This window comes from Primulina eburnea, chromosome 2 (assembly GCF_022965805.1).
Source record: "Primulina eburnea isolate SZY01 chromosome 2, ASM2296580v1, whole genome shotgun sequence".
Taxonomy (NCBI): Eukaryota; Viridiplantae; Streptophyta; class Magnoliopsida; order Lamiales; family Gesneriaceae; genus Primulina; species Primulina eburnea.
In genome coordinates, this window is record NC_133102.1 from 44,424,822 (window position 1) to 44,447,137 (window position 22,316).

The 22,316-nt window shown below is 33.7% G+C and overlaps 3 protein-coding genes and 1 non-coding gene across 11 annotated transcripts; 2 read left to right on the forward strand and 2 right to left on the reverse strand.

The window, feature by feature from the left end:
• Nucleotides 1-285: 285 nt before the first annotated feature.
• LOC140823533 (uncharacterized) lies at nt 286-5,516 on the forward strand. Of its 7 annotated transcripts, none has more exons than XM_073184924.1 (11): nt 286-524; nt 1,741-1,834; nt 2,413-2,707; nt 2,952-3,035; nt 3,163-3,648; nt 3,887-4,022; nt 4,105-4,267; nt 4,344-4,472; nt 4,579-4,773; nt 4,861-4,983; nt 5,074-5,516. In XM_073184924.1, exons 3-11 carry the CDS (start codon nt 2,434-2,436, stop codon nt 5,188-5,190), a joined length of 1,707 nt encoding a protein of 568 aa, XP_073041025.1. In that variant the 5' UTR covers nt 286-524; nt 1,741-1,834; nt 2,413-2,433; the 3' UTR covers nt 5,191-5,516. The 7 variants fall into 7 exon arrangements, with proteins under 7 accessions (XP_073041025.1, XP_073041029.1, XP_073041031.1 ...); XM_073184928.1 differs by having other exon boundaries at nt 298-316; XM_073184927.1 differs by lacking the exon at nt 286-524 and adding an exon at nt 725-872.
• A 1,431-nt stretch (nt 5,517-6,947) lies between these two features.
• Nucleotides 6,948-11,079, reverse strand: LOC140823534 (cyclin-dependent kinase C-2 C-like). 2 transcript variants are annotated; one of them, XM_073184933.1, is made up of 9 exons: nt 10,226-11,077; nt 9,847-10,131; nt 9,366-9,683; nt 9,066-9,293; nt 8,887-8,984; nt 8,576-8,684; nt 8,006-8,497; nt 7,568-7,700; nt 6,948-7,412 (listed from the first exon to the last, which is right to left on the reverse strand). In XM_073184933.1, exons 1-9 carry the CDS (start codon nt 10,733-10,735, stop codon nt 7,405-7,407), a joined length of 2,181 nt encoding a protein of 726 aa, XP_073041034.1. In that variant the 5' UTR covers nt 10,736-11,077; the 3' UTR covers nt 6,948-7,404. The 2 variants fall into 2 exon arrangements, with proteins under 2 accessions (XP_073041034.1, XP_073041032.1); XM_073184931.1 differs by having other exon boundaries at nt 8,006-8,684; nt 10,226-11,079.
• Nucleotides 11,080-18,677: 7,598 nt separating this feature from the next.
• On the forward strand, nt 18,678-20,186 carry LOC140823535 (uncharacterized). Its single transcript, XM_073184934.1, has 2 exons — nt 18,678-18,931; nt 19,209-20,186. Exons 1-2 carry the CDS (start codon nt 18,829-18,831, stop codon nt 19,952-19,954), a joined length of 849 nt encoding a protein of 282 aa, XP_073041035.1. The 5' UTR covers nt 18,678-18,828; the 3' UTR covers nt 19,955-20,186.
• A 1,511-nt stretch (nt 20,187-21,697) lies between these two features.
• Nucleotides 21,698-21,769, reverse strand: TRNAQ-UUG (transfer RNA glutamine (anticodon UUG)). The gene has a single exon. It is a non-coding gene; the product is annotated as a tRNA-Gln (tRNA).
• Between the last annotated feature and the right edge of the window lie 547 nt (nt 21,770-22,316).

Below are 22,316 nucleotides of genomic sequence, written 5' to 3' on the forward strand. Positions count from 1 at the left end.
ATAATCATGTCATTTTCTCATTCACATAATTTTCTGTTAATGATAATCTTGGTAATAAATCAATTTAAATCGAAGTCAGTTTCTCGTGAGGCGATATCATATATTTTTGTCATAAAAAATAATATTTTTTATGCGTCGAGTTGAATGTTAGATTTATAATACAAAATTGATTATAAAATTATATAAATTACATTAAAATTATTTTGTCATTCCAAATATGTTATATAATTAATTAACGATGACAACGAGAAAAAAGTGGGGGCATGACGCCAAAAAGGACCTCCGAATTTGCTTGCTCTGTTTCTCTGTACATTTGGTAAGAACGCATAAAATCTATAAAGAGAAACAGTCGTTATTGGAGAAAAAGCGAAAAAAGGATTCGAATTGTTGTTTGGATCCGACACCGTCGGACCCATCTCTCTCTCTCTCTCGTAGCTCTGTAAATTGCTCTTCATCTTTGTGTATCCTTCCGGGAGAGGGGGCACGCCCAGGAAGCCCTTTTTTCCGCAGTTTCCTATTTGAATGTACGTAAATAAATACGCGTATTTATGCATTATGTGTGTACGCGTTTCCTTGAATTGTATTCGGTTACACGCGTATGTGTGATCTTGTTTACGTATGGATATCGATGATTGGATTGATGTTGTCTTTTTTATTAACGGGTTCCCAAGAAAATGTGTATGCTTTTCTTGATGGTATTTAATAGATTTACTTGCTTTTTTAAAAAATTATCGTTTCTTGGTGATTTACAGCTATTGAATTGGGTTTATATATTTCTTGAGATGACATTGTTTAGCAATTTGTGTATTCCGCTTCTTGTCGCGTGTGAGCTGTGGATTTGTCTTCACATTTCCAGTTTCTTGAATGATTTGGTGGGTTTCTATTTTATACGTTCTTGATGGTGACTATTAGTTTTGTTGTGTTTGTATCATTGTGTGTACTGCATTGCATTCATTATACAGGGGGACACCATAGCCCATAGAATTTTTTCTCGGGCCTTTTTGTGGTTTGTCTTTGTATTGATCATATGATAGGGATCCATATCAAGATTAGCATGAGGAAATCTAACGGGGAGGGCGGGAGTATGGTATCGGGGATGGGCAAACTCACAATGTTGGAAAAATTACTTTTGAAATTTAATTATTTTTGCGTTTGAGGTGTGGACTGTAATTGCTTGCCGCTAGCCCGGGCTCCACCCAGTCCATATGGGAAGTTTTATTTGTTTGTATTGTCTTGTTATCTTTTTCATTCTTATTTTGATCTTAGAAAGTGGCATTCCTAGGTCATTTTCACCCACTCCTTTTTCTTTTTTACTTTTTAGAACTTTAGAACACATTGGAAAGGCAATTGTAAAAGTTGTATGTGTTAGGAACTCAATTAATATGTTATTTTAATAGTTTAAACTTGTTGATGAAGTACGATCAAGTAGAGGTCTCGAATTCAAGCCCCATCACATCCAGTCGTGTAGAATGGAATCCACATTGTTAAGGTCAGAAAAGGCTAACAAATTACAAGAGAATACAAGCTGTGCACAATATGGTGTGTTAAAATCAAGTAATTTTCTAGAAAAAAATTTCGAGCTTTTCTTTGTGTTTTCTGTGATCATGTAGAGATGTTTAACCTTATCCTCCGTGGTTTTCCTCTTAACATATTTGGAATTCTGATGTTATGTGGATTTCGTGACTGATATTCACCTCTTCCTGAAACCAACTTTTTTTCTCTCTCTTGACACCTACACAGGTCCTAAGGGGAAGTGATGCATACAGTTGATCGATCTTTGTGTTGAAAATATTGTGGTAACCATAAGAAAGGGGACCCACAAGTTCAACTATTGGTAAAAATGCTCAACTCATTTTAAGCTATGATCACAATAGTCCTAAGTGTCAGTATGTGTGTGTGTGTGTGTGTGTGTGTGTGTGTATATATATTCATTTCATAGCTGTCGAAGTTGGAACAAATAATACAAGAAACAATAATTATTGCTCTATCTGCAGCTGTACTACTGGACATTTCCACCTTTATGTATCTTATCTTGCAAATTATGGAAAGTTATGTCCTTTCTTAAGATGGTAGTAGAAATACTGATTTAGTTCGTATTAAATCGAGAGAAACAATTCATTTTGTAGCATATATTGTTATATGTGTCGGCCGCCTCATAGTATTTCATGGAGAACCCACACATGTTTACATGTATCTAATGGTTGATGCCACACAGAAAGTGTTTCTCTCATTCTAGTGTAGACCAAACATAGAAATTATAATTTAGGAAATGGTTTTGATGGTTGAAATTGATTCTTTCTTGGAAGTTGAAAAGTGCAATTTTTGGCACTTCTTTTATTTCACTGAAAGCACATGGAGTTCTATATTGTGTTACATAATATATCATTAAAGTCCGCTTATGGTTTGACACAGATTTAGAACCAAGTTATCATAATGGGTGCTTGCGTATCAATACCAGCTACAACTAGTAAACCATTGAAGATCACCAAAGTGAGGAAGAAGCATCATGGCCGTTCCAAAAAGCATCATGTCAATTCTGTTCCGGATGGAAACAGAAAAAGGGCTAGTGATGCTGGAGCTCGGGTGACAGATTTTGCTCTGAGTGAGTTTGTTCACACAACTACCACCTGCAGAAGATCAGAGGTCTCCAATTCCACGTTCCATCTCACTCAGTTGCAGTGGCACCATAGTCAAATTGATGCTAATGGTATGTCCATGATTATTGAATTTTTTATTTTGACAAAAAGGGCTATGCTAACAATTGACATCAAGAGTCTAAAAAAAGAAGAAAAAATCAGGTTTCTTTTATATTCCACGCGTTTTGGTCATACAAGCTTCTTGTTTTATTTATGTCAGCCAGTAATAGCTTGAGCAACAAGAACTATCAAGTTACTTTGACTAAAGATAGATTACCTTCTTGAAAATGATCCGATATAGTTGTGCTTTTATAGGAGTTAGCCAGGACGATGCCTGGTTCGACACACTAAGCATACTAGAGTCTGACTCAGATGATGACTTTAGCAGTGTACATGGAGGTAAAAAAACCGGTACCTTTTTATTTGGTTAACCAAAGGCTTTGGCGTTCATGTCCAAGATCTTTTGCCGGTCTGTTTTGAAGTTCATTCTCAAGTAATTCTATTTATGTATTCCCTTGTTCTGCAGATTTTTTCCCCTACATTCCAAATGTACCAGTTATGCAGTACGAAACTTCATCATGCTTTTTGGATAACAAGCGCAATTTCAAAGAATACCATGACAAATATCTGAAAGTTGAAAGTAAAACCGAGAAGTTCTTAAGCAATGATGGAGTCAAGGACTTGAAGGGACTTACTTTTGTAAATACACAAGGAAAAGAACTTGTAGGTTTTGTGAAGAGTGAAGAATCTGGCACTAGGAAGAAGAAAAACTTAGATCGGGCTTTTGTGAGTTTTAACGGGATAAAAGACGACAAAATTTATGGTGACGAGAAAACTCCACAGGATTTGTTGAAGTCCGTCTTTCCACGCTTGGTCCCCTCAGTAAGTTTTAATGACAAGATCAACCTTGCCTCGAGTTCCGGACCACAATCTCAAAGAAAGAAATCGACAACTGTCATCAGGCTATCCTTCAAGAGGAAATCTGTTGATGGAGAAGAAACGAATGAATTTCGTGAGTACTTTTTATTTATTGTACCATGATAAAATATTATCCTACATAACAACAATCCTCTGTGATCCTCTGTGATGTCCGTGATAGTTGCACTACTATATAGTTCAAAAGATTTGAATTGTATAGTTACCACCGATGATAGATATTGGTGTAGCAACAAATACTGAGTTCTACACATAATTGCTTTTGAATAGATCATCGATCTTATTCAACCTGAAAGTAACTTTGATATATCCAGGTGCAGCAGCAAAGTTCCTTTATCGTCCAAGAGCGGGACTAATGATTCCATGTTGCTCTGAGGTGAAGCCAACTTCAGGAACATGGGCTGACATTGAGCCTTCGACTTTTAAACTCCGTGGAGACAACTATTTCAAGTACGGTTTTTTCTTCCATCTGTTGGCCTCTAAAAAGTTTCAAGTGGTTTTATCAATTTCTTGACAAATTAAAGCATTGCAGAGATAAGAAGAAGTCTCCTGCACCAAATGTTTGTCCTTACATGCCCATTGGTGTTGATTTGTTCGCGTCCCCAAGGAAAATTAACCACATTGCGCAGCATCTCGAGTTACCCTCTCTAAAAGCAGATGGGAAAATTCCTCCACTTCTAATTGTTAACATTCAGGTAATTTGATGTCCGGTTTAAACTTTCAAATTTCTGCTTGAGACCAATTTAATCTGATATAAATTTCATCATGCAGCTGCCCACTTATCCGGCACCCATGTTTCTTGGTGATGGTGATGGAGAGGGCTTGAACCTTGTCCTGTATTTTAAACTTTCGGAAAGTTTTGAGACAGACGTATCTCCCCAGTTTCAAGACAGTATCAAGGTAACTATATCGGTTCATTCACTGAAATCAATGCTAGAAAATCCCAAGGGCCTGCATTTTAATTGAGTTTGATTCTTCTAGTGAAATCAATGCTTTTATTCTGCAGAGATTGATTGATGATGATATGGAAAAGGTTAAAGGTTTTGCTAAAGAATCAATGGTTCCCTTCAGAGAGAGGCTAAAAATCATGGTTGGGGTGGCTAATCCAGAAGACCTTGTATCAAATTCGACAGAGAGAAAACTTCTGAATGCTTACAATGAGAAACCTGTTCTTTCTCGTCCTCAACACGGCTTTTATCAGGTGACCAAATTCTTCTAAAGAAAGCAAGACAATCATCAATACTTGTAACATGGTGGTTACCAATATTTGCCTTCCTGTATTACGCAGGGTCCTAATTACTTTGAGGTCGATTTGGATATCCATCGCTTCAGCTTCATAGCAAGAAAGGGACTTGATGCATTTCGTGAGCGATTGAAGAATGGAATACTCGATCTGGGATTGACTATTCAGGTTCAATACATAGAACCAGCACTCATTCCCATTTCTCTCTTCTTCTTTTTTTCCTGGAATCGCTACTGAAGCCATTTTCTTGAAAAACAGGCACAAAAACCAGAAGAATTACCCGAAAAAGTCCTTTGCTGTTTGAGATTGAACAAGATCGACTTTGTTAATCATGGCCAAATACCCACCATTGTACGTCTTGATGATGATGACTGAGATGACTGAGGTTGTCTGTACCCATATTATCTGGCCTTCAATTGAGGCTAGAGAAAATTTCCAGGCTACCATGGTCTTCCTCTTCCCTGTCCAAGTCCAAGCAATCCCGCAACCAGTTATCAAAATAAAAAAGAATCTTGTTTTGTGATTGGATTCAATCACATTTTTAACATCTAAAATGTACCCTCTGATAATTAACATCTTGTAATAATTATGGTATGTTACTTTTTTCATATACTTCTCCTTGTCTTGTTCCAGCAGACAAAATTATTATGAAAAAGGATGTCATTTGTTATGTATGAAAATTGGTATCATCTTGAAGGGCATTAACTTAATATTTATGACTTCTGTTATTATTTTGTTATCATATATAATTAATTTCATTTGAATGAAAGGAAAATAACATAAATATAAAAATACTCATAATAAGTACTGTAAATGGTATCATTTTTTTAATATGACGAAGTTTTTTGAACAATCAATTATTAGCCAGACTCTTTCTTGATTTAAATCGTTCTAAACATAAAGGGAAGCATTAATATTTTTTTTTTCCAGTTTGAACAGAAAACAGTTAATCAGCAGATAACTACAAAGAAAACAAGTTGTTACATAATTTTATATACAGATTTTGTAAGATGAAAGCGATTTTATTGACTTGAATTAGACTTTGATTTAGCTAAGTTGTTTGAAAACTTATATCTTTTTTTTTTTAAAAAAAAAAGAGCTTATAAGATAATATAATTTTGATAACTTATAAGCTGTTTTGAAAAATTGAAAAAAATCTTTTTAAAACTTTTTAAATCTTATTATATGGCAAATCTAGCCTTGCATAATTAATATACCATGTAAGTTAATTTCAAAAACTATAATAGTAATAAAAATTAGTAGTGATAATAATAATATACGTTATATAATATATTAATAATAATATTTATTATTATATAATAGTTATTATTATTTATGTATTTATTATGATAACAAAATACAGTGATTAAGTATAATTATTATTATACTTATAGTTATAATTACATTAAGAATAATTGATTTATTTACTGCTATATAATAATAATTATTGTAATAATAAATATTATTATTTTATAATTTTCGTTATAGAAATCGACATCTATAATTATTATTAGCTATCATGTATATAATTATAATAATTACATATTAACATTATAGTAAATAAACTAATAAATAATAGTAACTATAATTGTTATTGCGAAAATGAATCGAAACATATTAAATAGAAATCTATTGAAAAAAATTCTGATCGTTGTATTATCGAACTTAATAGATTGCATGCACTGAAAATTTAAAAAATATTCGGAATAACTAATTTTGTTTAGGGAGTCATTACAAAATATAGAAAGATAATTAAATTTATAGACTGTGAAGAAGCGAGAAAGTATCAAAATCATGTAGTTATGAAACTATGTGGAAAACTTCCAAAATTTAAGTCCAAAGCACTACAAAGATTCTCGTGCCTTCTTAAATTTTGCAATTTACTTTTCTGCTCGGTGTACTTGTGAGAATATTCAGGAATACTTGAGTTATTGCAACACTTCTCTAACCAGTGATTTAAAATCTTTAGTGGTTGATTTATAAACAAAATTCAAGACAACCCGTTTAGACCATTATTCTATTGCATCGATCCTTAGAAAGAAAGATTCGACAAAGCAAAAAAAGTAATGTCGAAAGTTGCAAGTAATACACAGAACAAATATAAGAACAGGGAAAACATAGAAGTCACAGTATCATAAAAATTGCATGTTAAAACCATTGCTTTTTAACAAAATGGTAACTGAACTCTACCATATTAAACAACTAGAAAATGGAAAAGACAACGTCCGTATTTCACAGTGTACATAAACAAAGGTATTGGAAGGAAAAAAAAGTATAGAAATGAACAAAGTCAGTGTAGTATTCTTTTACAGTGAGTAAAAGTCGTGGGCTTTACAAATATATTGAATGTTTATCACAAATGATCAATTTGTATTCGTGTTTAACTTTCTTTTATGTCAGGCCAGCACGGATCGAGCTAATAATTTTCGAGCAATTAGATTTGGTATCCAAGCAAAAATTGGTGCAACACTCAATATTTGAGTGAAAAAAAGCTCGAGAAGCTAGCACCGTTGTTGGAGCTCCCCCCGGGAAGTTCTAACTCATTGAAGTCTCATGCAGCCTCTATCCATACATTCTTGGAACCTTGAATCAGAAATCTGCAGAAAAGACAGCAGAACGAAGATTACATTGAGAAAGAAAAATCGGCTTTACGGTTTAACTAGATGCAATGACATGTAGGAGTAGAACAATTTAACCAAGGGGGGCAACTTAATATATTTTCGGATCTGCCATGATGGCATAGCTTTCTCACCTTTGTAAAACCGGGATCTATGAATAATTTCTCGATTTTGGCTATGCTGTATTGAATCTATCTGTTGAGACTGATGAATCAAAGGCCCTGAATATCCAATCCTGCCTTTCTTCTTCTTGTTATGATTATAGTCCTGTCAAGATTAAGGGAGAATTAGATTCGTCCTGTCAGAAGAGTATGTTGTCTCTGGACAATGGGATTCACAAATTGAGGGAGGGAGTGAGGGAGGTAATTTCATATATTTTGGCCAGGCCAAAAAACTGGATTTCCTTAATAGAAATTTACATGTACGGTTTGATTTTTATTTTCATGTGTAGGGGTTGATCGCCACCCCTCACGCCTGTGGACCTTCCACCACAAAAGTCTGCATAAAAAAGACTGACACAAAAAACACAGTGAAAGCCTATCTACTTGTATTTACATATACCATCGCCTTACCAATGATAATTCCTGTGGGTCACAGCTATCAGACGGGTCAAAGGAATCGCGATGATGATGAATTTGCACTATTTCGCTATTCAATGGAAGCCTTCCTGCTGCATCATTGTGAAATTTTCTTGAAAATTCATTGGTATCTAGCGTATCTGATTCCAAATAATTGTGCGCATAAAGTACGCTGGATGGCTCTAACGCGTTGGACTTTTTACTTCTTGAACTGGTATGCTGGCTATATAATCTTTTAAATACATCCTGCTGCTTTTGCCCAGTGCCCCATGTGAAACCACTGGATCCTGTCGCTTCAACAGGTACAGAACGGATGCTGGATCCTTGAGATTGATGTGTCATCTGAGAAGCTTCAGACAAGGCCTCTGATTTTGTATCATAGGATATGTTCAGTGACATCCTAGGATCGATTCCACCTCTTCTACGATGTATATTTGTGCTGCCACCGTGGCTTCCACGAGCACCGTGCATGTTGGTCTCAACCTCCTTTGAAACAAGAACAAAAGTTAGTACAAATGACCATCTAAAAGTGCGGAAAAAGCCATGCTCAGAAAGCGAGAGAACCTCGGTCGGAACAACTCTGCAAAAATCACTTGGTTCTTGCAGAGTTTTGCGGACCCTTCTTGAATTTCTTGAACCAGCTGAGATTCGTGCAGTGGTACCCGTCTTCTTCCTGACAATTGGCAAAATTTTAGTTTGATATTTAAAAATGGTCACTGTAAATGGCTTATGCAGAATGTTGCAGTATTTAGTCTATCATTTTCGTGCAATTAGTACTGTTCAAACTTTGGTTAAACTAATCTTCGCGCACCTGTAAATAGTACTCGAATCAAATCTAGATATTTAAGTGCAGAAAAACGAAACAGATTTTTCACCTTCGTGCTTCTTCACGGAGTTTCGCATCAATCTCCTTGTTTGGTGGGAACTTAGGCAGGCTTGATGGATCACATGCATAAGGTTTTGTATTGAAATACTGAGAAAAAGTAATAAAGCCTAAATAAAGAACTTTGTGTGATAAAGTTAGCTTATTCAATTGCTTTATTGGAAATCTTACCACCGAATCAAGAGCAGAGGTAGCAGTTCCACGCTTGTAAGGTTCAATTGAAAGAAATGTCTCTATAAGTCTAACTGCACTCTTTGGAAATTCTTTACATCTTTCTCGAAGTGTACTTTCGTAAGGATGCTGGGGTTTAAACATCGGTGCGAGAGGAAGTCTTGATGTTTTCCAGTACTCATCCGGTGGAGATCCGCAAAGTTTGAAGATTTTATGCAATTGCTCAACCTGCAGAAGCAAAAGATTAAGCACTTTCCTGAATTTCTAGTGAATCGAACTCCATATTGAGAACATTCAAACCTCGTTCCTGCCCTTAAAGAGAGGCCTTCCAAGAAAAAGCTCAGCAAAAACACAGCCTACGCTCCACAGATCAACTGATTCCCCGTAACTCGTTGAGCCCAAAAGCAATTCAGGTGGGCGGTACCATAGAGTCACCACCCGACTAGTCAAGGGTTGCTTGTTTTTCGATCTCAGAAAATTTGCCAGACCAAAATCAGCAATCTTCAGAATCCCTTCATTGTTTACCAAGATATTGGATACTTTAATATCGCGATGCATCACTGCTCGATAATGGCAATGCTCCAATCCACTCAACAGTTGTTTCATGTAGCACTTAATCTACTCTCAGAACAAAAACTCCAATCAGAAGACAGAATTGTGTTTCTTCATAATCTTAAGATCACCAAAACAATCCACGATTGCACAAAATCGCGGTTTTACTCTGAAAACCAAAGTTGCTTAAGTTTAAAAACAATCAAGTGGTAATATGTTACAAACTAACCTGTGAATCAGAGAATTTTATGTCAGGGCATGACAGCAGCCCGGAAAGGTCGTGTTCCATGTATTCGAAAACAAGATATATACTACAGGATAACCGGGAAGTAATGACACCCTCAAGCTTAATGATATTTGGATGATCAAGCTTGCGTAGAATCGTAATTTCTCGAGCCATGAATCTCACACTCTCAGGTTGAAAATTGTCGAACCGTACTTTCTTAAGTGCGAAGATCTTACCAGTCTCCACATCACGAGCTCGGTAAACACTGCTGTATGTACCTTGTCCAATCTACATATAGGGAAACCAGAAAGTATACAAACCCTGATCAGAAATATGTCCAACTTTCATGAATATAAATATGTCGCCTGAGCTATTACGTTACCTTTTCAAATCTTTCGAATTTGTTCGATTTCAAAGGAAGCCATCCTTCAATGGCTTCACCAGCCACAGCCGAGAGCCATGCCGGCCATCCAGCAGCCACTTGCTCGCCTTCTATCAACCTTCCGAATTTAATGCTAAAAACAACTTTTTTTTCAGAGGACCCTTTCCTTAATGCCTTCAAATTTCTTGAGGAATCCAGAAAACCGTGTCTTTTGTTCCCAGATTCTTCATCCTCCCCCGCGTTATCCGCCACCACGTCCTCATCCTCGTCCTCATCCTCATCCTCATCCTCATCTTCCTCATCGTCTTCCTCCTCCTCCTCCTCCTCCTCGGGCTCCTCCTTTATCTTCTCCAAAGGCCCAAATCCTGGTTTGACATGTAAAGGTCCAGAAGAACTCAACCGTCCCGGCCTATGACTCGGGGCAGTCGATCCAACTACGGCGATGACAGAGGCGGAATCATCAAATTCAGGAGAATCGGCCTTTATATTCTTGGAGCTAACGCAACCCATGACCCACTAAAACCCATTAAAAGAACCCGATAATGCTAACATCCAAACCGATCTTGATGGGAAAAAAGGGCCAAATTTTGTCGGGGTTGAATGGAAATGCTTCACCCCCTAAAACCGCATCAATGCGGTTGCGTTGGATAAAGAATTTGCTCAGAGAAAAAACTGAAAAAATTCTTCAAGAACAGAACTATTTTGCGGAAGGGTGGGGGGGAGAGAGAGAGGGAGAGCGGAAGATTTTCTTGCATTATTTTTTGTCACATCCGCGAATGTTTCTGTTGCGAGATATGCGGACGCAAAGGGAAGAAATTATTTGCATTTCGTGTGTACGATGATTGGGTCGCGGTTTCTTTGGCGCTTGTTTCTTGATTTATTGACATTCAACGGTCCAATGACAATAACAAAGATGAAATGAAAACAGAGAGCAAAATGTGAGCAGTGGTTTTTATTTTAACTTTAATTTTTTTTTATCACACATGCATATATCTATGAGTATGTCTCATGTGAGACCGTCTCACGGATCTTAATCTGTGAGACGGGTCAACCATACCCATATTCACAATAAAAAGTAATACTCTTAGCATAAAAAGTAATACTTTTTCATGAATGACCCAAATAAAAGATCCGTCTCACAAATATGATCCGTGAGACCGTCTCATACAAGTTTTTGCCTATATCTATTGGGATGTTCGAATACTGGTCCGACCATAAAAACATATATATTATTAATTATTGAGTAAGTTTATTGTGACATCGTCTTATATATCTAGATGATGAAATGAATCAATCCAACTCATATCTATAATGTAAAATACTAATTTTGATATACAAATTAATTTTTTTTCATAAGATGTTAGTTTATAAGAGTAGAACCTTTTTATTTTCGCATGACATTGTCTTGTATGTAGTATTGCTAAACAAAACATAGACACCCTGAAAAGGTTAAATATCTGGAAAAACGAATCAATCAGTTTGAGTTCAGTCAAGTCTTCTCAGTAGATATTCAACCTGGACTTCCTTTGTCAATAGCATGATCCAGTCCCCAAACAAATTCACCAACCAGGGCTGGATTTATTTAATATATTGGTTCACATTCATCTCTTGCTCCTATGTTCGCGTTTAATTTTTACTTCAACCCTTTTCTTGATCACCTCTTCAACTGAAGGGTATGTTAGCAAATCCATCAGTCGGGGCTCGATCCAGCAACACGACCGAACGCTTATAGAGTAACTCAAAAGTCCCATTCCTGAAAAGGTTATTATCTATATATAAGGGTCACGGTCCTCGGATCTCGCGCTGTCACTTTCTCTATTCTCTCTCCCATTAAGAAAATAGTTTTGAAGATAAACTAAATGATTCTATCAAAGAAAGAGCACATAGATCTGGAAGATCAAGACCAGCATGATGGATTCTGTAATTTATAGATTACCTCGACAATACTAACCCACACGATCTCATCTTATTCGAATAGAAACTGCATGTAAAACTAGCACCAGTAAACTAACATCTTCTTTGATCGGTAACGGGGAAACAAATATTAAAGAAAAAGGAGTTAACTCCACCAGAATCCATCCGTAAAAATAGTAAAAACCCATTCCACAAGACAGACATAAACATATCAATAAACAAGAAGTTGTCACAAGATTTTTTTCTATGAGCATGCCACCAAGGCAAACATCAATTCTTCGAAAAATATGTACTTACATGTACGAGGTTTAGAACAATATAAAAAGAACGGATTCAAAGAACAAACTAGTCTACTGGTAATCTCAAGATAGAAGAAAAGAAACATAATTTTTTTCAAAAAAAGCCCATAAAAAGAGCTTCCATATTGTACAAGTTGAGTAATTAGAATAATTTAAATTTCATTGTTTAATTTCGTTTAATCGCCCACTTTTCCAATCAAATACCCACCTTAGGATCTTAGGTCAGCTCCTATTAATCAAGAAAGTATATCAAATTCTCGCAAAGGCCGCAACTCAAGATTTGAACTCAATTATGGAAACATTACTTGAAATTCTTAAAATATACTCCAAAAGTCCAACCACACTCATCTACTTCATTGACAAGCAAAAACTACCCAAGCAAAAAAATTTAGAAGGAAAACATTCACAAGCCCACCATGTGCACACCGAAACACGTGAAATCGCGTATTGAAAAATATGATCTAGAATTTTTCACAAAAAAAAAAATCACGAATTAATATATGTGAGATCGTCTCACCATGTGCACACCGAAACACGTGAAATTGCGTATTAAAAATATCAGTTACTCTGCGCCTTCGTCATTTATAATATACTAATAAATCGACGCACGCGTTGCATACTTGTACAATATTTTTTATAATTTATTTGGTTTATATTAAATGAGAATCAAAATATAATTATAAGAAATAAAGAGGGGTTACACTGTGATTTTGATATATAAATTAAAAAATAAATAGAAAAAAGAAAAGTACAACATAATGCTTAAGAAACAAAGACTCTATCCATTAAACTACACGTGACTTGCATTAAAATCAACAATTTATCAATATATATAATTATCAAAATAGATTATGACATAAAAAATTAGTTACTCTAAAAATCTCAAATTTAATAATATATAATAATATAGAATATAGATATTAAAGATAGTAAATATAACATTTAGAATTAAAATATAAATGCCCATTGGACCTAATATTAGAGTCCATTGGGTTTTTCCTATTCTACTTGGTCCTTCTATTATAGTTAAACGCGTGCAGGTTTCTTTTATATATATATAAAAATAAGTTCCCATCTTTCCACTTCAAACCAAGACTCTTGGTAGATTTTCGTCTACCGTTCATCATTTTTCAAAATACTGATAAAAAGTAAAAATAGTGTATATTTTATGAGTTGAGTTCGATCCGTCTCACGAAATTAACCTATGAGACAATATATTTTTATATATACAAAAATAATGATACAAAATTAGTCCTCTTTTAACTCATTTTGGATTGGGTATATAACCTCTATTATTATCAATGAAAACAATTTTCTGGCCAATTTGCACAACCCAAAAAAGGAAACTTGAAAAGAACAATCCTCTCATTTCCACCAAAGAAAAGCAGGTTTATTTCATCATACTCATGTGGACATTGCCCCATGATAGGATGAATGGTCAAGATTTGCCTATTCATACATAGGACCCATTTTTTTTAAAATTGTATGTGTGACAAAATCTTACCCGTTGAAATAAAATGAGGGTGGTGTCCTAACATAAGTAAGATCTCATGGACCCAAGAAGCACAAAACCCAAATACGATATCAGAAGAAAAAATGAGGTGGGCAACTGGTTGAGTGCAGTACCCAAACGCCTCTTCTAAGACAAATTAAAGGGGGGCGGCCGCAACCACTCGCCCGGAGGCTCCGTCTCTCTCTATATATATATACCTAATTTTGTTTTTCGGGATATGAATATTACCATAATTGGAAACATTTCCCTATAAAAGAAAGATAGTTGACATTCGGAATAAATACATTTAATTTACCTAAACAATGTTATTCAAGGTTGGTACATTTCTGCAAGATGATCGTTTACATGGTCCTTATCCGCTTCGCATTTCCATGCTTGCCCAAGGTTTTTTTTTATATATATATATATATAGCTAAATGATACACGTCTGTTTTGGGCTAAACTCTATCCATAAGATAACATCCAATTTTATTTTAATTTTTTTAATTATATAAATTCTGATTTTTTTTTAAAAAAAAAAGATAAAAGAGAAATTGATTTAATTCATTAAGCTTTAAATTGAGTTATCAAAACAAATCAACTCGTTTTTTTTTTGTAGGTTGAGAAATTAGCCAAATATCTCTAAATTAAATTTCTAGACTCGTGGAATTTAAAATCAGGAATATTATTACTTTTAACTATATTTTTATTTTTATTTTTTTGGCATTATAGAGGTCAACCCAAATGATGCAAACATGTGGACATGACATGTTGCCTCGATCTCTAATTCTCTCACATTTTCCAACTAATTATGTTCTTCACAAATACAAATTCACATTTAAAAAAACAAAAAAAAAATAACAATAGAAATCAGCGGTTGATCATGGCACACACGATAAATGGATTCAGTAGGAATTAAATAATAAGGTAGTTTTCTTAAAAAAAAATTAAAATGAAAGTTATTATTTTTAAAAGTTGAAACCAGGGGATATAAAATAAAATGTTAAAAAAAATGAGTAGGTCTCTTGTGAGTCAGTCTTGTAAATTTTGTGTGTGACGGGTGAACATTACTGATATTCACAATAAAAAGTTATATTCTTAGCATAAAAAACAATATTTTTTCATGAATGACTCAAATACGAGAGTTGTCTTATAAAATATGATTTGTGATACTGTCTCGTACACATTTTTACCGTGGATAAATATAGATGATGAAATTATATTTTTTTAAAAATAAGAATAAAATAGTAAATCAAAATAATAAAAAAATCTGGATTGGCCCATATCTTTTTTTTGGTTGTAAATTTTTTAGGAGGAGAAGAAAAATTCAATACGGATTTGAATATTGAATTGTACCGACGGTCACATCGAAGGGGATATCAAGACTCTCAACAGTTTTTTATTCTTCTTAGATCTCCCGTTCACATTGTGAAAGGCCCTACCACCAATCACGGGATGCCACGTGTGATACAGGTTGTCCATTTGCGTGTGAAAACTCAAATTTGAAGAAAACAATGCACTTGGCCTTTTTCTGGTTTCCAAATGGGATGGAATCTTAAGGTTTGTTCAATTATTAAGGTTTAATATGCTTTATGAATGAAATTTTAAAGTGATTTTTAAAATTCAGCATTTATGAAAAATTAGAGATTGAAGTTGTATATATGTAACTAAGGTAAGTTTGTATGTATGTATCGACGTGTAACAATTCTTCGTACTAAGAAGATCACTGAACCGTGACAATTGAGTCGTTGTACGACCAGAAAAATGTGAGTTTCACCGTTGTGTATGTTTTTATGTAAATATAGAAGTGAAAACATGCCTGCAATAATTTATTGTCTTTATTATAATCTAAGAGTATCTAATTTGTACGTAAATTTAGAGATCAAATAAAAAATATTAAATTAGGAGTTTTTGTTTTAAATAAATTGTATTTTATTTACAAACTATAAGCCTATATTAATATCTATTTTTAATATATATAAACACACACACACGTAATATAGATATTATTCGTAAGAAAAAAGTAAAATTTTATTAAAACTTAAAATTTCTAAGTAAACTAATACAATATTTGATTATGGATATCAATATTAAACAATCACTTCTCCACCTAATTGAACGATATATGTCAATTTTTTTTTTAACTAGATTCTCTCTTGGCAGCGGTTCGGGCAGTAACTCAATCAAAAAATGATTTACGTTTGGAAAGAAATATCATATCTAAAATTCAGACTCTTATGCAATCTTCGGTGTTAGGACAAATAGATAACGAATATCTCCACACTGATATGATATCGTCCACTTTGAGTTTTAACCATCATGATTTTGCTTTTGGAACTACTCAAAATGCCTCATATCAATTGAGACATCATTCCATCTTTATTAACTCATGATCTCTCTAGATCTTCCAATGTGGGACTTTGGTTGCATCCCAACAATCCTCCCCTCAAACGAAGTTCCACTATTATCTTCATGGTCCGAGCTTCCCCTCAAGCCTTATTCGTCCTCCAATCGAGGATTCGAGGTTACTCCACTTCACTGCGTTGGAGCGTACGCCTTACATGAATACTGGGAGCATAAACCACCCCGAGAGTTTAATCAAGGATTTTTACCAGGAGCCCTCACCTCCTTCGTTTAGGTATCGAGGATTCTACCCACGCGGCTCGATCTAGACCATGGCTCTGATACCACATGTTAGAATCAATGGAATCCGTATATCTATCTCCACATTGGTACGATATCTCAACCATGACTTGGGATTGAAATTTTAACTAATAATTTTTAATTAAAATAAAAAAATCAAACTCTACTAGATATGATCGTGCACGTGTACGTACTACCAACTATTTTTTAGGTGCATTCCTGTCTCCATCTAGGCATCTACACAAAAAATTAAAATTAAAATTATTTTAGAAAACAAGAGGCTTACAAAAAGACACGCACAGCACAAAACTAACGAAGCACGACTGGCTGAAAGTATGCCAAACCAAAATATTCTAGAATCGAACATAATTCATATGTGGCTTAAAAATGTTACCCAAACCACTCATTCCTTCCAGAAAGCCAAACAAATTATTATTAAACCAATCATTCTAGAATCATTTAATTATTTATTGAATAAATAATAACATGTGATCCCTAAACAAATGCCATTAATTCCAAGTTGATCCGACAAATAAGGGCAAAAAAATACTTCTTTACTTAAAAACATTAAAAAAAATTGAGTGAGTTTTATGTGAGACCGTTTCACGTATCATAATCTGTGAGACGGGTCAACCTTACTCATATTCACAATAAAATGTAATACTCTTATAAAAAGTAATATTTTTCGATGGGTGATCCAAATAAGAGATCCGTCTCACAAATACGACCCGTGAGACCGTCTCACACAAGTTTTTGCCAAAAAAATTATGTGATACGACATATTAAGGCAAAAACTTGTGTGAGACGGTCTCACGGGTCGTATTTATGAGACAGATCTTTTATTTGGGTCACCCATGAAAAAGTATTACTTTTTATGCAAAGAGTATTACTTTTTATTGTGAATATGGGTAGGGTTGATCCGTCTCACGGATTATGACCCGTGAGACGGTCTCACGGATTATGACCCGTGAGACGGTCTCACATGAGACTCACTCACATATTAAATACATGAGTTTGTTATAAAATTAGATATAATAATCTCAAATAATAGTTTAAGATATATATTATATCCTTTTATTTTAAGGAAAAAAAATACAAATTGACTCTTACCATATCCTTGATCTTAAAATTACGAAATAATAATTATGACTTATTTTTATTTGAGAGTTGAAATATAAAATAATATTTTTATTAGAAATTTATTTCCTTCAAAAAACAAATATTACAAAATAACCCACGAGTCTATATTTTTTTTTTTGTTTTACTTAGTATGTCATAAATCAATATTTCAAATTTTATTTTTAGATGTTTCTTCTACTTATCTATAGATAGATATATAGACTTTTGATAGACGTTTACTTATTAGATCTATGTGAGGTTATCTCAATCCAGATTTATATAAATATTCATGACGAGTGAGTATAGTATAAAAATCTATATATATCAAAGTTTTAAAAAGCGTGAAGTACGGATCTAAAAAGCGTGAAGTACGGATGTCGAGTTTCAAGCTTAAACAAGATTAGTACATGTTTAAACGTGAAAATCGTTTTTATCTTTAGTTTAATTATAATTATCTCAAACTAATAAATAGATAAAATAATACATAAATATGATAATTTAAGTCTGATACATTAATTCTCATATTTATAAAAGCATAAAAATCTTAAAATTATAATCTTTATTTTTTTTGCAACTAGAACACGTTAAAAAATGCTAAATATTTGTCAAATAATTATCATACATGCTTATATCATAATTAAAATTAAAAAATAAACATCTAAATTATAAACCTAATTTAAAATTTTAAAATAAAAAGACATATATTCAAAATAAAAAAATTAAAAATAAATAGATGTGATTAATTGTGTTTAAATATACTTAATTAAACATCTAATTACGTTTAATTCGATCAAACTATAATTTAACCATTTTTTTTCATTTTTATCTCAAGACGTTTTTATCGAATTTCAAACTTAAGCGCGCACACTGATATATATATTTTACATAATATATAATAATTTTCAGATTTTTCTAACGGGAAAAATCATGTAAAGTTTTATATCTTTACTGGTGAATTTCGATGGGGCCCAAGATGCAGATTTATATCATTACATCTCATTTCACCCATTTATAAATTAGCTGAGATTCTCCATTTCTATACACAACATTTGTATTCCTATCCTCTGCCTCACCACTACTCTTTGATCGGCACCCACTCCAAAACTGGTTTTCTAACGAGATCCTTCACCGAATCAATGGAAGTTATTCACCCAATGAAGGTAGCGATTCCTACGATTACAAGGCCTAGACCTAATTTGATTCATTCTCAGAGACTCAGAGTTCCACTCTCCGTATCATGTAAGTTTCTGGGCTTCTTGTTCTTTCAATTTTCTCTCAGATCCGTCACCTTTCTTTTGAATCAAAACCATTTTCATGATTTTTAACAAAAAGGGTAATTTCGTTAAAGGAGAAGCTGCAAAGATCTACTGATTTTTTTTTTTATGAACGAGAAACTGTATTTGAAATTGCTATGTTGTTTTCTGGATGATTTTTGGATGATATACTTAGACTTACAGCAGATTACACCACCAAAATCCAGATAGATTTACCCAATTTTATTTTTACTTGATTTCAGGCTCCCAGTCAAATTTAAAATCAGAATCGCTCCAAGCTGAAGAAGGGTCACTTCTCAAATCCGACTGGCGTGCATTTAGAGCGAGATTAGTCGCCAGCGAACGGACCCTAACAGCTCCGAAATGCCCTTCTCCGCTGGCGGATCCGGATCCTTTCACTCCGATGGATCAAACCGACCCGGTCGAGGGAAAATGGGCACACCCCATATCCAAGCTCGAGAAAGGCTGCTTACTGATTGCCACAGAGAAGCTCGACACAAACCACATATACAAAAGAACCGTCATCTTGGTGCTATCCGCCGGCCCAACAGGCCTGACGGGCCTCATACTCAACAGGCCATCATTCATGTCCATCAAGGAGATGAAATCGTGGGCCTCTAATATATCCGGCCCGGTTCCGGACGGGCCTCTTCACTTTGGGGGCCCGTTGTTTGAGGGGCTTTTCTTGGTAAACGGCAAACAGAAGCAAAGAGGGGTTTTGGATGAAGTAATGAAGGGATTGTATTATGGGACAATGGAAAGTTTGGATTGTGTGATTGAAACGAAAAGGGATTTGGGTGAAGTTGGGGATTTTAGGTTCTTTGATGGGTATTGTGCTTGGGAGACTGAAGAGTTGGAAGAGGAGATTAGGGCTGGTTATTGGGCTGTATCTGCTTGCAGCCCAAGCGTTATTGGTCAGAGTGGTGCTGGCAATGTTGGTCTTTGGGAGGAAGTTAACGAGCTAATGGGCCATAGAAAAGTTTGCTAGGTTTTTTTTACTACTTTTCCTGGCAGGCAGAAGGTTTTTGTGTGTGTACAGTTTTTTTCTTTAGATTTTAGGTCAGTATATATATATATATATATATATATATATATATATATAATGTAAAATGAGGCTTGCATTTTTTGGTGAGCCAGAATAGAGAAAAATCCCTCTTGTTGATGTAAAATTTTGAGTAAATATAATTTCTTTGCGAATTCTGAATGTCTCTACAAGTATACTTTGGTCGTGCATTAAAAATATTAATATGTATTAAGAAGAAAATAAGTTGTATGAAAATATTATTAAAATAATTTAAATATACAAATTTTTTTTAAAACTTTGATAACTATTGATTAATTTGTGTATTATTTAATATTTACATATTTTTACTTTATTCGAGATATGTATATATATATATACTTATAAGTAGAATAACAAATATATATATATATATATATATATATATATATATATATATATATATATATATATATATATATATATAATGTAAAACTGGATTAAGTAAATATATAAATTAAAATAACCACATAAATGTAAAATAAATTATTAAAAAATTATTTTTAAAAAAATCCTTGTATACAAATTTCAGGGCAACATGTCTTATGGTACTAAAAGATAAAATGTACCTAAATTACTTTATATTTATGTATATGTGCGTATCTGTCTCTATTTTATTTTGTCGAGTATGCTTGAAATGTTCATATTTTAGAATGTAAAAAAACTATTTTACTACATCTCATGTCATATTTAACTTTGTAGAATATCAAAATTATATAACAATATAAATATCATAAAAACTCTTCTGAGACAGTCTCACTTATCTATTTTATGAGACATGATTTTTTATTTGAATCATTAATGAAAAATATTATTTTTTATTATAAATATTGATATGATTGATCTGTTTTACGAATAAATTTTCGTTAAATATATTTTATGTCACGCACATAAAGTGTACGTGTGATTGGCTAGTGTCAATAAATAATTGAGGGAAGAAAAGTAGCACAAAACTAGATAAAGCCCGGTGGCTAATTGCATTCTTCTAGAATCAAACAAATCAAACGAGGCCAAAATTGTTACCAAATTATTCCTTCCGGAAAGAGTTGCCAAACTACATTACAAATTACAAGTGGCTACAACTTTGCCAAAACCGCACATTTCTAGAATATTATATAATTAATTAATTGATTATATTTAATTTATTTAATATTTTTCACTAATTAGGCGATTATTTAAGTGATTACATCTCCCATAGAAATTAACATGTGGTGTTTCTTATAAACAAAATCAATTAATTCTAACCTGATCCAACTATGTTTGGCTGAATAAAAATTGTGAATTAGGATGGATTTGGGATCAATCGAAATGATTTAGAACCCATTTTGGTGTTTAGTAAAATTTTGAAATTTTATTTAAAAATAATATTATTTTATATTTATAAAATTTGAAAAGTAGACTATGAAAGTAAGTTGTACAAAATTAATATAAAAAAATTAATTTTTTTCTACAACTCAAATGCAATGAAATCTAGAAAAAAAAAGTGATAATTAGTTAAATCAATTCACATCAAATTTCATCTTAAATTTTTAAACGGTGTATAACCAAATATAGATATCATAAACAATGGCCCGAGTTGAAATGGGTCGTGGTAGTGGAAATGTTGGGCTTTTGGAGAGATTAATAAGCCCACGGGCTTGAAGAGATCCCAGAAGAAAATGGTAAATAAAAAGGTCCTACCGGGAGTCGAACCCAGGTCGCTGGATTCAAAGTCCAGAGTGCTAACCACTACACCATAGAACCATGTTATGGTTGTGTGTTAAGACATTTATTTAAGAAACTCAGACAAAAAAATTGATCTGTTTTTTGTTTTCTCAATGGGAACGACAAAGTTCACTGGAAATTACCACCACCAACGTTTGTAAAGTGCAATGCTGATGTAGCCTTCTTTAAGGATCAGAGAGTAATAAGCTTTGGCATGGTTATTCGCGATGATAAAGGGCAGTTTGTGGCCGCTAGAACTGCCTTCAAAGAAGGTTTGCCGAGTATCCGAGAAGGAGAACTATAGGCTTTTAGAAGCTATTAATCGGGTTACGCAAATGAGCTTACATAGAGTCATCTTTGAAACTGATTGTAAAAGTGTCGGTGATGCAATTAAAATGTATGTAGATGACTTTTCAGAGTTTGGAGATATAATTGGAAGATGTAGAGAGCTGATAAGTCGGGATAGTCAATTTTCTATTTCTTTGATTCGAAGACAGGCAAATGAGTTAGCTCATCTACTAACTAGAAAATGTTGTTTACATTTAAAATCCATCTATTTGGCATGAGCCACCATCATTTCTAGAAG

Coding starts and splice junctions, on each gene's coding strand:
- LOC140823535 (XM_073184934.1), top strand. CDS start 18,829: ATGGAAGTTATTCACCCAATGAAGGTAGCGATTCCTACGATTACAAGG. Junction 18,932..19,208: donor AGTTCCACTCTCCGTATCAT/GTAAGTTTCTGG, acceptor ACTTGATTTCAG/GCTCCCAGTCAAATTTAAAA.
- LOC140823533 (XM_073184924.1), top strand. CDS start 2,434: ATGGGTGCTTGCGTATCAATACCAGCTACAACTAGTAAACCATTGAAG. Junction 4,473..4,578: donor AGTTTCAAGACAGTATCAAG/GTAACTATATCG, acceptor TTTATTCTGCAG/AGATTGATTGATGATGATAT. Junction 4,774..4,860: donor CTCAACACGGCTTTTATCAG/GTGACCAAATTC, acceptor TGTATTACGCAG/GGTCCTAATTACTTTGAGGT.
- LOC140823534 (XM_073184931.1), bottom strand. CDS start 10,735: ATGGGTTGCGTTAGCTCCAAGAATATAAAGGCCGATTCTCCTGAATTT. Junction 9,294..9,365: donor TCTTTAAGGGCAGGAACGAG/GTTTGAATGTTC, acceptor TTGCTTCTGCAG/GTTGAGCAATTGCATAAAAT. Junction 7,701..8,005: donor ACCCACAGGAATTATCATTG/GTAAGGCGATGG, acceptor TAATCTTGACAG/GACTATAATCATAACAAGAA.